The 15,172-nt window shown below is 55.6% G+C and overlaps 1 protein-coding gene and 1 pseudogene across 9 annotated transcripts in view; both read right to left on the reverse strand.

Moving 5' to 3' along the window:
- Positions 1–5,651, reverse strand: part of ATP6V1C2 (ATPase H+ transporting V1 subunit C2) — a 32,614-nt gene extending 26,963 nt beyond the window's left edge. For 3 of the 9 annotated variants that reach the window (XM_059660539.1, XM_059660537.1, XM_059660534.1), the window contains exons 1-3: positions 5,077–5,181; positions 3,725–3,878; positions 1,160–1,227 (exon numbers count right to left, since the gene is read on the reverse strand). In XM_059660539.1, the coding sequence (XP_059516522.1) occupies positions 1,160–1,227; positions 3,725–3,853 (197 nt within the window). In that variant the 5' untranslated portion in view covers positions 3,854–3,878; positions 5,077–5,181. Of the gene's footprint in view, positions 1–1,159; positions 1,228–3,724; positions 3,879–4,924 lie in introns of all 9 variants that reach the window. The other 6 variants (XM_059660542.1, XM_059660541.1, XM_059660538.1 and 3 more) reach the window with 3 other exon arrangements.
- Positions 5,652–10,648: 4,997 nt separating this feature from the next.
- LOC132214120 (U2 spliceosomal RNA) lies at positions 10,649–10,829 on the reverse strand (annotated as a pseudogene).
- Between the last annotated feature and the right edge of the window lie 4,343 nt (positions 10,830–15,172).

Raw genomic sequence — 15,172 nt, forward strand, 5'->3', positions numbered from 1 at the left:
AAGGTTCAGTTCCCAGTCAAGGCACATGCCTGGGTTTTGGGCTCAGTCTCCAGGAGGGAGTGTGCAGGAGGCAGCTGATCAATGATTCTCTCATCATTGATGTTTCTCTCTCTCTCCCTCTCCCTCCCTCTCAGAAATCAATGAAAATATATTTAAAAAATAATACTTATGTGTAGGAAAATGGATGTACCTACTGCAAATATAACAATTATGGGTGATTTGTGTTTTCTTTCTCATGCTTTTCTGTGATCTGTGCGTACTTTCAATGATTTTGTACCAGACGGTAAAAGTGTTTCTAGACAGCAAAGGATGCTCAGACTCCAGCATCCTCACGCCCTTTTGGCGGGAGTGTTAGCAGGAGCAGCTTCCCGGAGGGTCACGTGGGCAGCCCTGTCACACTTCCCAGCATTTCTCAGCCACCTCACTTCCACACGTGCACGAGAACAGTCATCACAGATTGTTCGTGCAGCAAAAGACTAGACAACTTAAATGTCCATCCACAGAGAAATGCCAACAAATCAAGGCCACGTCTGCTCAAGGTGGCGCGGCCGGGAGGAAGGACGCGCGCTCAGGGACTGTCTCTAAGCCTGTGACCAGGCGGGAGAAGCAAGGTGCAGAATGCGTGCTGCCGTCCGCATGACGTTACTATTGAGAATATACTCGTATGTGCGTGTGCATGTGCCGGCTGTCTCCGGAAGGCTCCCCTAGAAAACTAGCACCACGCGGCCTTCAAAGAGGAGAAACAAGGGCAAAGGAGAGAGGAGAGCAGGTCGGATAGCTTTCCACTGGGCTGTTGAATTTTTTACTATGCGCATATGTTACTCCAAGCAACCCCAAACAAAACCCTTAAATCGCCTGGGGGGACGCTGCACCCATTCTCTTCCTAAGGTGCCAGCACCTGAGCCACGGCCTCTCCGTGCTGAAGGCAGCCCCTTAAAAAAAGCTGCCTCCCGCCAGCGAAACCTGCATGCCGCTGTCCTCCCAGCGCCCTCAGGCGACCCCCCACTCCGCCCTCCCTCCTCCCCACCCCCACACACTCTTCTCATGACTTCTAGGACCTGGTTTAGGCGAGTATGGGCTCAGCCAAAGCCAGAGCCCTGTGTCTTCTGACAACAGGGGCCGCCTCTCCCTTGTTTGTAGTAAATAAGAGATAGTTTACCTTTCGGCAAAGGTATCCAGTTTCCCCAACTCATCCGAGAGGCCGACGAGGGAATCCAAGGTCCCCACCTGCAAAGAGCAGAGCAGGCAGGGCTCAGGGTCTGTGGCCGCGGAGCGAGGGTGCCTTTCCCCGCGGGGCAGGCTCTTGTGCCCGCCGCCTGGAGTGCGTTGTCCTTGGTCAGCAGCCAAACTGGAAGCTGGGAAGAGCTCTTAAGGGAAATCAGTGGGTTTTTTAAAAGTGGTTTTAAATGTCTTGTTGCCGGTGGGATACATTGTCACGTTTCTGCCACAGGAAGACGTGACGAGGACGTGGTGGCTGCCCTCGCCTGGCTTTCCTGTTAGAAAGGCGGCCTGCCGGTCACACGTTAATCCCGAGTCATGAGCAGACAGACCAGAAAGCAAGTTCGAGAAGTGCTCCTTCCAAAAGGCCCTTTTCTCCAAGAGCACCCCCCCACCCCTCCCTCTGTCCCCTTCCAGGCGTCACAGTGATGTTGCGGGCAGGGCAGCTTCTCCTCCCTCCCGCCATTCATGGGAGTCCTTGCCTGTTCAGAGTACTTTCCACAGCCTGCTTCTACTAGTAAGTGGAAATCATCGGAGTCCGAAATTGTACTGAAGGTCTATTTGCAGAATCAGAAGAAAAAACGCTGTTATCGCGGTAGCAGCCACCAATCAGCCGTTAAAAAGTAGCTAGGAGCCCTGGCCGGTTTGGCTCAGTGGATAGAGTGTCGGCCTGCGGACTGAAGGGTCCCGGGTTCGAGTCCGATCAAGGGCATGTGCCTCAGTTGCAGGCCCCTCCCTGGCCCGGGACCTGGCCAAGCGTGTGCAGGAGGCAAGCCATGGATGTGTTTCTCTCTGTCTTTCCCTCTCTCTTCCACTCTTCCTAAAATCAATGGAAAGATATCCTCAGTGAGGATTAAAAAAAAATAACTGGCAGCCTGGGTATCTCTGGTAGGTGAAGCGGCTTCTTTTCAAGAAACTTGATTTTAAGCAACTTTGGGCAGGGGTCCTGTGTGTTTTCCTCTTTGTCCCCTCCAGCCACGCGCAGAGGAGATGGCGATGGGGCCGAACTGACTCACTGTCCCAGCAGCCGTCCCTGGACAACAGTGCAGGTTTGGGAAGTCAGCAAGACACGGGTTCAAATCCTGGAGCTGCCACGTGCCAGCTCTCCAACCCGTGCCCTCCTCAGGCCGATCTAGAGGTGGGACTTGCAAAGGTTCGAGATGATGAGTTTAAAGTGCCTCACCCCCAGTATACCACTCGATAAACACTAGCAAAAGGAAAAGCATAGCCCGGCCGGCGGGGCTCAGGGGTTGAGCGCTGACCTATGAACCAGGAGGTCACGGTTCGATTCCTGGTCAGGGCACGGACCCGGGTTGTGGGCTCGATCCCCAGTGTGGGGTGTGGAGGAGGCAGCTGATCCATGATTTTCTCTCATCATTGATGTCTCTCTCTCTCTCTCCTTCTCCCTTCCTCTCTGACATCAATTATAAAAATAAATAAATAAATAAAAGTAGAAGCAGCACCAACAACTGTGGCAGCTGAGGTGCAGCTCTCCTGAGAAGGGTGCGTGGAGGTTGGAACGGGGGTGCGTGGCCGTGCTCAGCTCCGCCCCTCCAGCACTCGCAGTGCTGCTTCCCCATGGAGGCCCCACCACCTCGGGGAGCAGCGCAGAACGTCCCCCTCTTTGAAGTGAGAAGACTGTCCCTGTATTTGTCTGTCCTGTTCGTTTCAATCCCACTTTGTTCTTCAAAGCAAGAGCCCTTAGACCAGCGGTTCTCAACCTGTGGGCCACGACCCCTTTGGGGGTCGAACGACCCTTTCACAGGGGTCGCCTAAGACCATCGGAAAACACATATATATAATTACATATTGTTTTTGTGATTAATCACGATGCTTTAATGATGTTCAGTTTGTAACAATGAAATTGGGGGTCACCACAACATGAGGAACTGTGTTAAAGGGTCGCGGCATTAGGAAGGTTGAGAACCACTGCCTGAGACCAAGTGTGTCAAACTCAAAGGCTAACATGGGCCAACCAAAGAGGCGTGCGGCCCGAGGGCCGCGAGTTTGACATGCTTGTCTTAGACGCTCCTGCTGTCAAATCTCTGTCATCTGCCCAGCTAACACCAGCTCCCCTGCCTGCCTCTCCGACGGGCCGGGAGGATCCTGGATTTCCTGCCCTGTCACAGCTGAAACTCTCCACCCTGAATATTTCAACTCTGTTATCGGTCTTCCTAGATGTTGAAGAGGAAACAGGAAGAATCTGAAAGCAATTCACAAGAGCTCAAGTGTGTAAGATGCTCCTCCCTCGGTGTGAAGACACGGCTCCCACACCCTCTCCCTCTTCCTTCTGTCCTGTCGCTCCAAGTCCCCAGGTACCACAGCCCATTTGGGCGATGGCGTGAAGTCCCAGGAGGACCCTGGGCTCCGCGTGCACCCTCACCCCCAGGCAGACCCTCAGTGTGGCCGCCGCTGCCCTTATTTTCCCCTCGGCTTCTGGCAGACCACCCCCCCCCAGCTTCCCCCCTCCGCCCTGCCCCCCCCCCCCCCCGCCCCGGAACTGTACCTTGAAGTCAGGGATGGCGAACTTGGTATTGTACGACAGGTTGGACTTGGAAGTCACCGTGTTCAATCTCTCCAGCGCATGTAAATTTTCCTTATCGCCAGGGGCAGAAATTAACCAAAACTCGGACATCTTCCAGTCTTCTCTTATCCAGTAACTGCCCGGAGCCACACACACAGAGAAACAGGACAAGTGTCAGCTGTCCCTCCTTCCTCACCACTCCCTTCCCTGGGAAGTAACCCTCTCCCTGGTTCCCATTCTCTGTGCCTTTGACCTTCAGCTCAGACCCATAGCTCCAAGGACACCCATGGGTACAAGCTGATCTGCAATGTTCTCATCTCCGCCTGCAGTGCCCTCGGGTTCCCCCCAGGGTTCCCAAAGGGGCGCCTTCCCGAGGGGGCTCTGCCTGCTTTTCAGGGACAGCATGCTTCCTTTTCCTCCGCTCTCCCCGTCCAGTGACAGACCCCACCCGGCGTCATAATCAGGGGAACAGTACACGGGGCGGGGGACCTTCTGGAATGGCATTTCCTCCTTCGCACCTTGCGTCTTCGGGGATGCAGGATGGGGTGGAGGCAGGAGTGAGACCAGGCCACCTGGGCAAACCCCAGGTCGTCACTTGCCGAACCCGAGATGGGCACTGGCTTTAAAAATAGACCCAGGCCCTGGCGGGCGGCTCCGTGGTTAGAGCATCGCCAGAGACACTCCGGTGGCAGGTCCCCCTTCAGGGCACATACAAGAGTCCTCGATGTTTCTCTCCCTTCCTTTCTCTCAAATCAATCAATACATGATTTTTAAAAATTGTAAATAGACTTCAGAAGGAAGTCTTTTGGTGAAATAAGAAAAAAAAGCGGTGGGGCCAGGGGCTTCGAAAGTTGTTTCCCGAGACCCGTGTAGCCCGGCCCTGCCGAGCCGGGAGCTTGCAGGGCCGGCGGGCAGATTCTGTGCGGCGGCCTCCGACGCCCATTAGTCCTGCTCATTCAAACGTGCACACGCCCACGCCGTCCTCCCTCGCTCCGTGCGCCCTTCCCGTGCCCCCCGGCGGCCCTGGGACCCATCTGGCAGCTCTTCCTTCCCACACCATCTCCCTGCGCTCAAGGTGCTCAAGGTAGGCTCAGCCCCCCCCTGCCCGCGCACAGCGCAGCTCCTCCCGGACTGTGGCCTGGGGACACGCTGGCCCTGCGCGCCGCCCCAGAGGCCACCTGCCTGGCGCGGGGAGGGCGCAGCGGAGGCGCCGGCTCGGTTCCCACGGAGGAAGCTCTGAACAGGACGCCCCGCGCGGACCACAGGGACGCGGGCGGCGGGCGCGCCTCTCCCCCTGTCGTCTGGGATCCCCGATCGATCGCACACGTCCTTACCGGGAGCCGGCGAGCCGCGCGGGCAGGCGGGCGGACGGGCGCGGGGCCGGAGCGCTCAGCCGGCTCCCGGGAGGCAGCGGCTGTGCGCGGAGCCCCGCCCCGAGCTTATATGCCCGCGGAGGGAGGCCCCGCCCGCCCCCGGCATTTGCATACCGGGCTGCCGCCTCCCGCGGTCCCGGGCCGGGGGCTGGGGCCGAGGGCCGCCCCGGGACGGTGGAAAGGGGGCGCTGCCCTTCCCGCGGCGGCCGGGACCCGGCGGGGCGCTGGGAGGTGGGACGGGGTCGCCAGACCCGCACAGCCGCGCGGAGCTGACAGGACGTGAGATGACCGAGCGCAGCGGGAGGGAGAGGCGGGGCTCCGGGACGGGGACACCTGCCCTCGCTGCCGCCGCTCCCCCAGCCCCGGGGACAGGGCTCGAGGGTCTCGGGGAAGATCGCCGAGCGGCCGGACTGACCTGCGGAGAGGGAGCGCCAGCGCCCGGTTGGCGCACACCTGGGCACAGCCGCAGGTCCCCGGGGCGTGGGCGCGCCGTCCCTGTTGCCCCGGCAACTCCCCCTGCCCCAGGCCCCCCCCTGGTGGGGACGGACTTGCTGCCCGGCCCGGCCCGGGGGCGCAGGGCGCGCCGCTCACAAACCCCGGCCCCTACCGCGCACCTTACAAAGCAAATCAAGAAAACTGAGAATTCCTTTTCCCTGGAGAGGAGGAGGGAACCGAGTGCCTCGGTGGGCTCAAGTGGGAGGGACTTTTTTTGTTTGTTTTTTAATCTCAGAATTATTCTTTGGGAGAAGGTATGGCTGCTGCCTTCCGAACGGGCGCCCCCCTGACTAAAGGACTGTCAGCTCCTGGTGGTGGGTGCCTTCAGATCTTTGGAAAGAGGCGAAGGCGTGACCCCACAAGCTGGGAGGGAAGGCGGCTTTGGGGCACAGCATGTGCGCTGCGATCCGGTTGTGGGTTCGGGTTTGGCCCTTTGGAGCTCCCGGCACCTGCGCCCCGCATCGCCCTAATTGGGACACTCGTGCGCATTAGTCAGGCCTTGCGACATCTTCCCGAGGGAGGACAACTGAAACCGGGATGGGGAAACCCGGTGTGTGCAGCGCGATGAGGTGGCAATTCCAGGGAAGGAGTGTCCTGGTGGCTCTGGACAATGGGTCTCCAATTGTGCAACGTGCCCAGCGCTGCCATGCTTCCCAGCCAGGGCAGACAGGGGCCCGGACCTGGAGCAGGCTCCACGGACCCACATGCATAGGGATACGCGGACTGCCGGGCATCCCACAGCTGGTTCGAGGCACAGCCGTGGGTGGAACTCGGGCTCTGACCCAGTTTGTCCATTTCCAGCTGTTCCCACCGGCCTGCAGGGCTGGGCCAGGACTCTGCTGGGGAGCCCGTGGTTTCCTACCTTCACTCTCAGGACCTGGGCGCAGCCCCTCGGAGACTGGGTGGCCCTTTTGGGAGTCCCCAGCTTGCATGGGCAGCATTCTTTCTATAAATACGGTTTCTTTCTAACTAGCTTGTTTCATGAAAAAAGAGTCAGATACAACACAAGGCCCGGGCATCTGATTAAGAAAACGATAAGGCCCTACCATGACCTCGTCTTTCTGAATACCTCTCCATTCATAAATCCGCCTAACAGCGGTTCTCAACCTGTGGGTCGCGACCCCTTTGGCGGTCGAACGACCCTTTCACAGGGGTCGCCTAAGACCATCCTGCACATCAGATATTTACATGACGATTCATCACAGTAGCAACATGACAGTTATGAAGTAGCAACGGAAATAATTTTATGGTTGGGTCACAACATGAGGAACTGTATTTAAAGGGCCAGAAGGTTGAGAACCACTGGTAGTCTTTCGCATCTTAAACTTCTTGTTAAATATTGGGTTACGTCAGAGTTGTTGACACTACTGCTGTAGGGGTGGCTTGACATTTCTCAAATGACTTGTTTTATTTTCTGCTTATAAAGGTAATTCTGTGCTTCTTGTAGAGATTTTGGGAAACACCAAAAAGTAGGAAGAGGGGGGTAAAAATACCACCTGTGTTTCCGTGATCTGAAAATAGCCACCATTAACATTCAAAGTATCCTTATTACTTTTTAAAAAATTCTTTAGGGTTTAAAGTTTACATATGTCTTCTTTTTCCCCCATCGACCACTCCCCAGCCCCTCTCTCCCCCCCCCCAGCACATGCCCTGACCCCCCTTGTGTCCGTGTCCACAGGTAATGCTTATATACATGCATACAAGTCCTTTGGTTGATCTTTTACCCCCTCCCCCCACCCTCCCCTCTGAGGTTGGTTGGTCTGTTCAATGCTTCTCTGTCTCTGGATCTATTTTTGTCCATCAGTTTATGTTGTTCATTATATTCCACAAATGAGTGAGATCATGTGATATTTATCTTTCTCCAACTGGCTTATTTCTATCCTTATTACTTTTTCATGCATATTCATATAAACAGATATAAACGTTCTGGCATGAATGAGATTACAGAAATATTACACATAAAGCCTGGCGTCCTACTGCCAATCGCTTTTTTAAATTGATCAAATCTCTCTTATCAGTGGATGTAACCTTTGTCACCAGCAGTTGAGCAGAGCTCAGGACTTGAGTCAGAGACATCGGTTTCAAAGGCAAATAAAGAGATCTTGTTAGGCAACTTACATCTTGAAGTAGAGAGAGAGAGAGAGAGAGAGAGAGAGAGTTAAAAACACACCAACTTGCCCAAAGGGTATTTTGATTTGCAATGTTCAAAGGCAACCAGGCAGATACTGGTCCGTTTTGAGGCAACTTGTGTGATCCCCTCAAGTTTCCCTATAAAAAGGGAGATCAGTAAACTTTAATGCGGAGAAATCGGCCACAAGTTGTGGGGCCTGACCCCTTGTCTCTTGGGACAACATCAACTATCGTTCCCAGCATCGAAGGAAAGCCATTCCCTTCGGCGTATCAGCCTGAACCAGCATGTCACGACCCATTTTCACCCGCCCCCCCCCCCCACTCCCAAAGCCTCTAGAACTGCAGCTACGGGCCTGCATGTTTATGGGCCCTGACCACTGATCCCAGACACCCCCGGTTATGAAAAGTGCTGCAGCTCCACAGCCCGAAAGGACCAGGTCATGAAGAAGGCTCTCTTCCGAAATAGAAAGGCCGGGCAGGAAATGCCACCAGCCTTGGCTCATCTCTGCTTATAATGAACCTGGCTTTGGCCACGCAGGCCTGAAACGTCTCCGCAGTTGGCAATGGTTACGCTTTGAGCCAGCTGACGGCTGTGCAAGATCGAACAGTCCTGTCTGGTTTGGGAACCAGAAGAGCGAGGCCGGCCCAGCTGGTCTGCCCTTCCGTGGCCTCGCCCAGATGGCTCCCCTGGATCTCGCTAGCTATTGCTTCATGGAGGCAGCCCGGAGGATGCTCTGTCCAAAGAAGCACAGGCACGCCATGCCCCTGCCATGGGCTCAGGTGAGTTCTAGGCTCCGCTGGGAAGAACCCAGGGCGGGGTTTCTAGAGGCACCGCTCCCTAGAGGAGAAACATGTCAGTGGAATCGTCCCTTGCCAGGCAGTACGGTGATGAAGAAACAGATCAGGCTTTGAAATGAGGCCATCGGTGATCTGCGTAACCTTGCCCAGCCCCCCAAAGAGGGCCCACCTTCCGCTGGTTCTGAGGCTGGTAGAGAATAGCATGGGAGGGCCTGGCTGGTTTGGCTCAGTGGATAGAGTGTCGGCCTGCGGACTGAAGGGTCTCAGGTTCCATCCCGGTCAAGGGCACATGCCCAGGTTGTGAGCTCGATCCCCAGTAGGGAGCGTGCAGGAGGCAGCCGATCCATGATTCTCTCATCATGGATGTTTCTACCTCTCTCTCCCTCTCCCTTCCTCTCTGAAATCAATACAACAAACAAACAAACACAACAACATGTCTTCGATGTCATTCCCCTGGTAGGAAGCAGAGTGGAGCGAGTGCTTCTGGGAAGAGTCTGGGGTACAGCAAAGAGCCCCGCAGGGTCTCGAGTTCTGACTTTGGAGCTGAGCTCAAGTCCTATTTCTATTGTTTCGTAGCTGTGCCCTGCCTCTCTGTTCTCCAGGCTCCTCACCTGTGAAATGGTGGCCTCCAGGGCTAGTGAGAGGGTCCTCATGGCCACGGAATGAGAAGATGACACGGAATGTGCAGGAACGCCTGGTCGGGAGGTGCTGGTCTTTTTACTCTGATCTCAGGCTTCAGGAAGGCCAGGACCACATCGCTGCGTTCACTGTCAAGTTCTCAGTGCCGAGAAGATGCTCACTGAACACTTTTGGGGTCACCTAAAGCAGGGAGCGCAAGCGCTGGAGATGGCCTGGAGAATCTGGGTGAGATTTTATTTACTTTTCTTCAATCTATTCTGCTTCAGAAGTTTTAAACGGGTTGAAAAGGTCACAAAAACAGAACATGGTGTTCATAAGTATTGGGTATGTATGTAAAAATATGAATGGCATCCATAATCATTCATTTATGTTTATAAGACTGAAAAAAAGGACTAATAATTGGAGACAACATATATGCCAGCAAAAGGGGATTGGACAAATTAACACTGGCGCAGTCATGCTGTCATTAAAAGTGTCTCAGAGAACATGAAACGGCATAAGAAATGATCATAACATTTTAAGTGGAAATCCAAAATTAAGATTCCAATTTTGTAAAAAATCATCTATAATCCATAATATAGATCTTAGAACAGTGGTTCTCAACCATCCTAACGCCGCGACCCTTTAACGCAGTTCCTCATGTTGTGGTGACCCACAATTTCATTGTTACAAAGTGAACATAATGAAAGCGTAGCGCTTAATCACAAAAACAATATGTAATTATATACGTGTTTTCCGATGGTCTTGGGCGGCCCCTGTGAAAGGTCGTTGGACTCCCAAAGGGGTCGCGACCCACAGGTTGAGAACCGCTGTCTCAGAAGGACTATATCACGATGTTAGAATAGGTTGTTGCTGAACGCCCGTGAGCAGCCCACTTTTCACAGTAGGACAAGTTAACAAGCCTGGTGTGTCCTCGGCTGAGCACATGGATAATGGAAGCCGATTTACCACACGAGAGGAGGGAGTTACAAGTGCAGAGAGAAAACTAGAGCCGGCCGGCGGGGCTCAGGGGTGAGCGTCGCTGTGAACCAGGAGGTCACGGTTCGATTCCCGGTCAGGGCACAGGCCAGGGTTGTGGGCCCCATCCCCAGTGTGGGGCGTGCAGGCGGCAGCTGATCCATGATTCTTATCATTGTTGATATTTCTCTCTCTCTCTCTCCCTTCCTCTCTGAAATTAATAAAAAGATATTTAACAAGAAAAAAAGAGGAGAAAACTAGAATGAACCCTGGGTTGATGGATTGGAACTAGAGGTATCAGTAATGAACTAGATTTAAGGTGGATGGATGGATAGATAGATAGACAGACAGACAGACAGACAGACAGATAGATGATAGATAGATAGATAGATAGTTGATTGATAGATAATTTCCTCGCTCTGTTGATTGAGGGACCCTGGGAGCAATGTGTTGCCAGCAGCACGGAGACACCTCAGTGGCCCACTCCTTGGTTTTGTTTCTGTCTTTCCCCTGAAGCGGGTGCGTCGTTCCAGGAGGCACTGCAATACCGGGTCAATGCATGGAGGAAGCTGCTATCCATCCCCTAATTTCAGAAATCCATTTAGCATGTTGTCCTGGGATAAAGGACGTACCACATACTGAACCGATAAGAACCGATACTACACTTGATTGTAGCCAAAAGGCCCGGAGGCAATGGCACCTTACTTTCTAAACACCATTGTCCACTCAAAGGACCCAGGCTCCCTGGGGAACTGGGGGGAGCCAGGGCTGGAATAGGGGCCGGTAAGGGGACAGGGTGTCTTCTACTTACTCTCAAACTGTTCAAAATAATAACAGGTCTTTGTGCATGTATAACCTCACCGTATATCTGCGAGCACTCTTAGAACTTTTCTGTAGTTTTGAAATTACCTCTCAAAAAGGAAGACCTCCCTTTGCAGGCTGGCAAAACATCTAGTGGAGGGTACAGTTGAATTGGCGAGTTGTATAGTATGTGAGTTAAGTCTCAATATAGCTGTTTAAGAAAAAGAAAGCAACCACAAATCCCACCTCGGTTACTAAAAAGCTAACCTAAAACAGAGTCAGCTCAAGCATGACCTGCCCTTTTTATTTATTTATTTTTTTATTGATTTCAGAGAGGAAGGAAGAGGGAGAGAGAGAAACATCAATGATGAGAGTCATTGATCAGCCGCCTCCTGTACTACTGGGGATCGAACCTGCAACCTGGGCATGTGCCCTGACCAGGAATCGAACCTGGGACCTCTTGGTCCATGGGGTGACATTCACTCCTCTGAGCCACCACAGCCGGGCAGGCATGGCCTGCCTTTGGAAACCTTTCTAGATCCTCCTTTGAATTCCCACATGACCTGGTGTCCCCCATCTCCCCACCAGTTTGCAGTGCACGAGGCTGTAATCCTGGGCTAGGCCTCTGTCCCCACGGTGGACGGTGCATTGCTTAGAGGGCAGGGGCCACACTGCACCCTCTGTGAACCTCCACCCGGCACAGTGCCTGGCAGGTGGCCGGCCCATGTTTGTTTAATAAGGGGATTCCCAACTTGATAAATACTATGATATTGAACACGGATAGCAACCAGACATTTAATTATTTGATAAATATACATTGTTCATTGCCATCAATAGTACCTCCTTGGCACATACACAGCTGAATAACGTTGCTGAAACTCAGATTCTGAGAACCACGCTGTGCCGACTGACGTCAGAGGTCACGCACGTCAGGTTCTCCATGTTGATCTCAACACCATGCAGCCAGCATTTTGGGGGAGCCACTGTGTGGATGGCTGGGGGGCTGGGCCTTGCCGTCCCTCCTGGCCCTCAGCCCGAGGCCAGCTCTGCTGAGAGACCAGGGGGTCCGGATCTCCACTGGTGTGGGCTCAGCTGGGTCAGCCGCCGGCCAGGGGGAGGAAGTCTGCAGGCAGAGGCAGGAGCGCACAGCTGACAATGGTGGGGACGTGGCCAGTCCCGTCCTCCTCCTCCTCTCACTCCACCAGGTGCCTGCTGCCAGCTCAGGGGACAGTCACACCCTTCGCCAGCTCCGCGGGCGGACAGTGTGGGTGGTCCCCGCCCAGCCTCTCCTTCCAGAGGTTTGAAGGCTCCCTTTCAGAGCCGCGGGGGCACCTGTGCGCGGCCTGCCGCTCTGTACGCACCTGGCCCGCGCCGCGGACCCACGTGGCAGGAGTGACACCTGACAGGTGAACGGGGATGGAGCGGGCCAGGGCATCTTTTTAGCACGGCATCAGTTTTCCACCGGGAACACGAGCGCCAAGCTCACAGGGGATTTGCTGGAGAAGACCCTCAAGGAGCAGTGGGTCTGCACTCACAAAGCCACGGGGAGCAGCACGAGTCCCCCGCACGCTGCGCGATGCGGCCTGCAGCGGGAGCAGCTCGGACAGCGGACAGCGACATGCAGGGCAGCGACATGGAGGGCGGCGACATGGAGGGCGGCTGGCAGGGCGTGAGCAGGACCCAGGGCGGAGCTCAGCGTGCCCGCAGGTCCAGGGCGTGACCTGAGCAGGAGTTCCTGAGCGTGGAGAGCCATCCCACCTGCGCGCTTCCAGCTCATCCTGCTCCCCCCCCCCCCCCGAGCGCCCCCCCCCCCCCCCCGCTGCTCACTCTCATTCTCCCCAGAGGCCTCTGTGTTCTCGCCCTCATTCCAAACCCCCGGGGCCCCCGGACTCCCCGAGGACCCCCCGCAGAAACAGCTGGTGCCAGACCCGATGCCCCGTGTCCGCGGAGAAGCCCGGCCCCGAGGCTCCTGCCACCAGCTGACCCGCTGCCCCTCCTGGGACGGGATGGAGAAAGCGGAGGCGTGTGTCCTCGGTGACAGGGCCTCGGAGATGACAAGACCATCAGGAAAGACCGTGTCTGCCGGGTTCACCTCCAGGCAAGCCCATCAACAGTCAGTACTTCATGAAGGAAGGAATGAACGAATGAGTGACAGGCCTCATCCGGTCACAGCCCTTCCTCCGTGCAGCCCGGGCAGTACTCCTCTCCTCCAGGAGGGTGTCCCCGGACGACACCCACCCGCCTCTGAGCACCTGGCTCTCCTCTGCGCCAGGGGCCGCCCCTTCCCCGTCCTGTCCTGTCAGCTGCCCACTCCTGTGGCCACACCCTGGCCTGTCATCACCTGAAACTGCTCCACCTGTGAAGGCTTAACTACCACGAGCCCACTCTCTTTCCACAGCCGCTGTCCCTCCCACTCATGCCGAACTCCCACTGCACACACACACATGCACACACACACATGCACACACACATGCACACATAAGCACACACACGCCTCTGCTTTCTCCTGTTGTTGCCTCCCCCTGATCCGGCCTCCTTTCCTGCCAGACCGGACCGTCTGACTTCCTGCTCAGTGGCACCTGGGTCCCTGGTGCCCTACTCTTTCCACAACCACCGCCCCCCCCCGCCCCCCGCTGCCTGTTTCAGCAGAACCCTCACCTAGATCGGCTCCCTGTCTTCACCTACGCCCTGGCCGCTACGCTGTCCCAGAGAGGGCCCGCACGACCTCTTGCTCCGGAGGTCTGTTTGCTGTGCTCACTCACCGTTCACACGCTCCACACGTGTGTGCGAGCCGGGCCTGCTCACGGTGCCGGGGGTGAGTGGTCAGCAGGACAGGCCAGGCCCGCTCTCGGGGCCCATCTGCTGCTGGGGAGGCAGCAGAGAAGCAGCGTCCCGGCGATGCCGCGGCCCAGCACCCCTGCTCTGCTGGGGTCCCTTCCGTGGGCTTGCAGTCTCCATTCTGCAGATGACTCTGCCTCCTCCGGAAAGAAAAGTGACACCTCCGGTCCCTTCTAGTTCCACCACCTGTGACTCATCGCCCCACACACCCCCGTCCGTCCCCACTGCCGCCTTTCTCTTCTGGCCTCAGAGGACGGACAGGCTCCCCTTCTTTGAGGTCAGCACCACCTCCTGTGCTCACCCCCAATCCTCGCATCTCCCCGCTTCACTCTCCTTTATCGTCTCACTGTCAGTCTCCCCATCTCTCCCCTCAGCTTGCAAACAAGCTCAGTCGCCTTCTACCTTAAAATCCTCGCCCTCGGGCTCCGAGTCCCCCTACCCACCGCCCCATCTCGCTCCTTCCCAAACAGGAGGCCTCTGGCGCCGTCTGAGTCCTGACTGCCCACACACCTGGGTTCTCCTGACAACGGAGGACCTACTGTGTGCTCATTGTTGGGAGAACAGCGTGGGACACGACAGGCAAGGCCACCTACCTCGGGAAGCTCACAGTCCGGGTGGAAACAGGTCATAGGCAGTTGTGGGAGTTCAGAACCAGCCACCCCGAGATGTGCCTCTGCGGTGTGTGGATTATTCGAGCTAAAGCCAACCGAGGCCCGGGGGCTCCAGAGAAACTCCTGCTCCACTTCCTTTAATTTTCTAGAGGCATTTGAATTAGGGACCTTGCCCGTAATAACAGATGGCCAGGTCACCCTTCCAATCTATTTAAGGGCAGAGCAAACTGCCACTTACTGAATGCCTGCTCTTCCTAGCGTCCTGCGCTGTCCCTTTGTCGTCCCTTTGTACGCACAAAATTAAATTTGATTTTCTCTTGTCAGTCTTGTTGATCTGATTCTTCAGCCGGCCAAACGGACCGGAGGATGACAGGGGAAGCTTTCCCCTTCCCAGCACAAGAAACAGGTACATACAAGCGAGAAATTTACTTTCTTTTTTCACAGTTCTAGGAGGAAAGGGACAAGGGGACTGAGCGTGACCGGGAAAACCCACTTTCAATAGGGTTGTCCCTGAAGACACGACCCAGACGCCCGAGGCACGGAGGGACGCGGGAGCAGGAAGTGCGATGCCCGGTGGCAGGAAACGACTGGCTCGGTCGGGGAGGTGTGTGCAGGTGGGGCTTTCCCTCCTCTGTTTGCAGAGATCTGCTTCATTCATTTTTAAAAAAAAATTTTTTTATTGATTTCAGAAAGGAAGGGGCGAGGGGAGAGAAACAGCAATGATAAGAGAGAGTCATGGATCAGCTGCCTCCTGCACGACCCCTACTGGGAATCGAGCCCGCGACCCG

This window comes from Myotis daubentonii, chromosome 12 (assembly GCF_963259705.1).
Source record: "Myotis daubentonii chromosome 12, mMyoDau2.1, whole genome shotgun sequence".
NCBI classification, from domain to species: Eukaryota; Metazoa; Chordata; class Mammalia; order Chiroptera; family Vespertilionidae; genus Myotis; species Myotis daubentonii.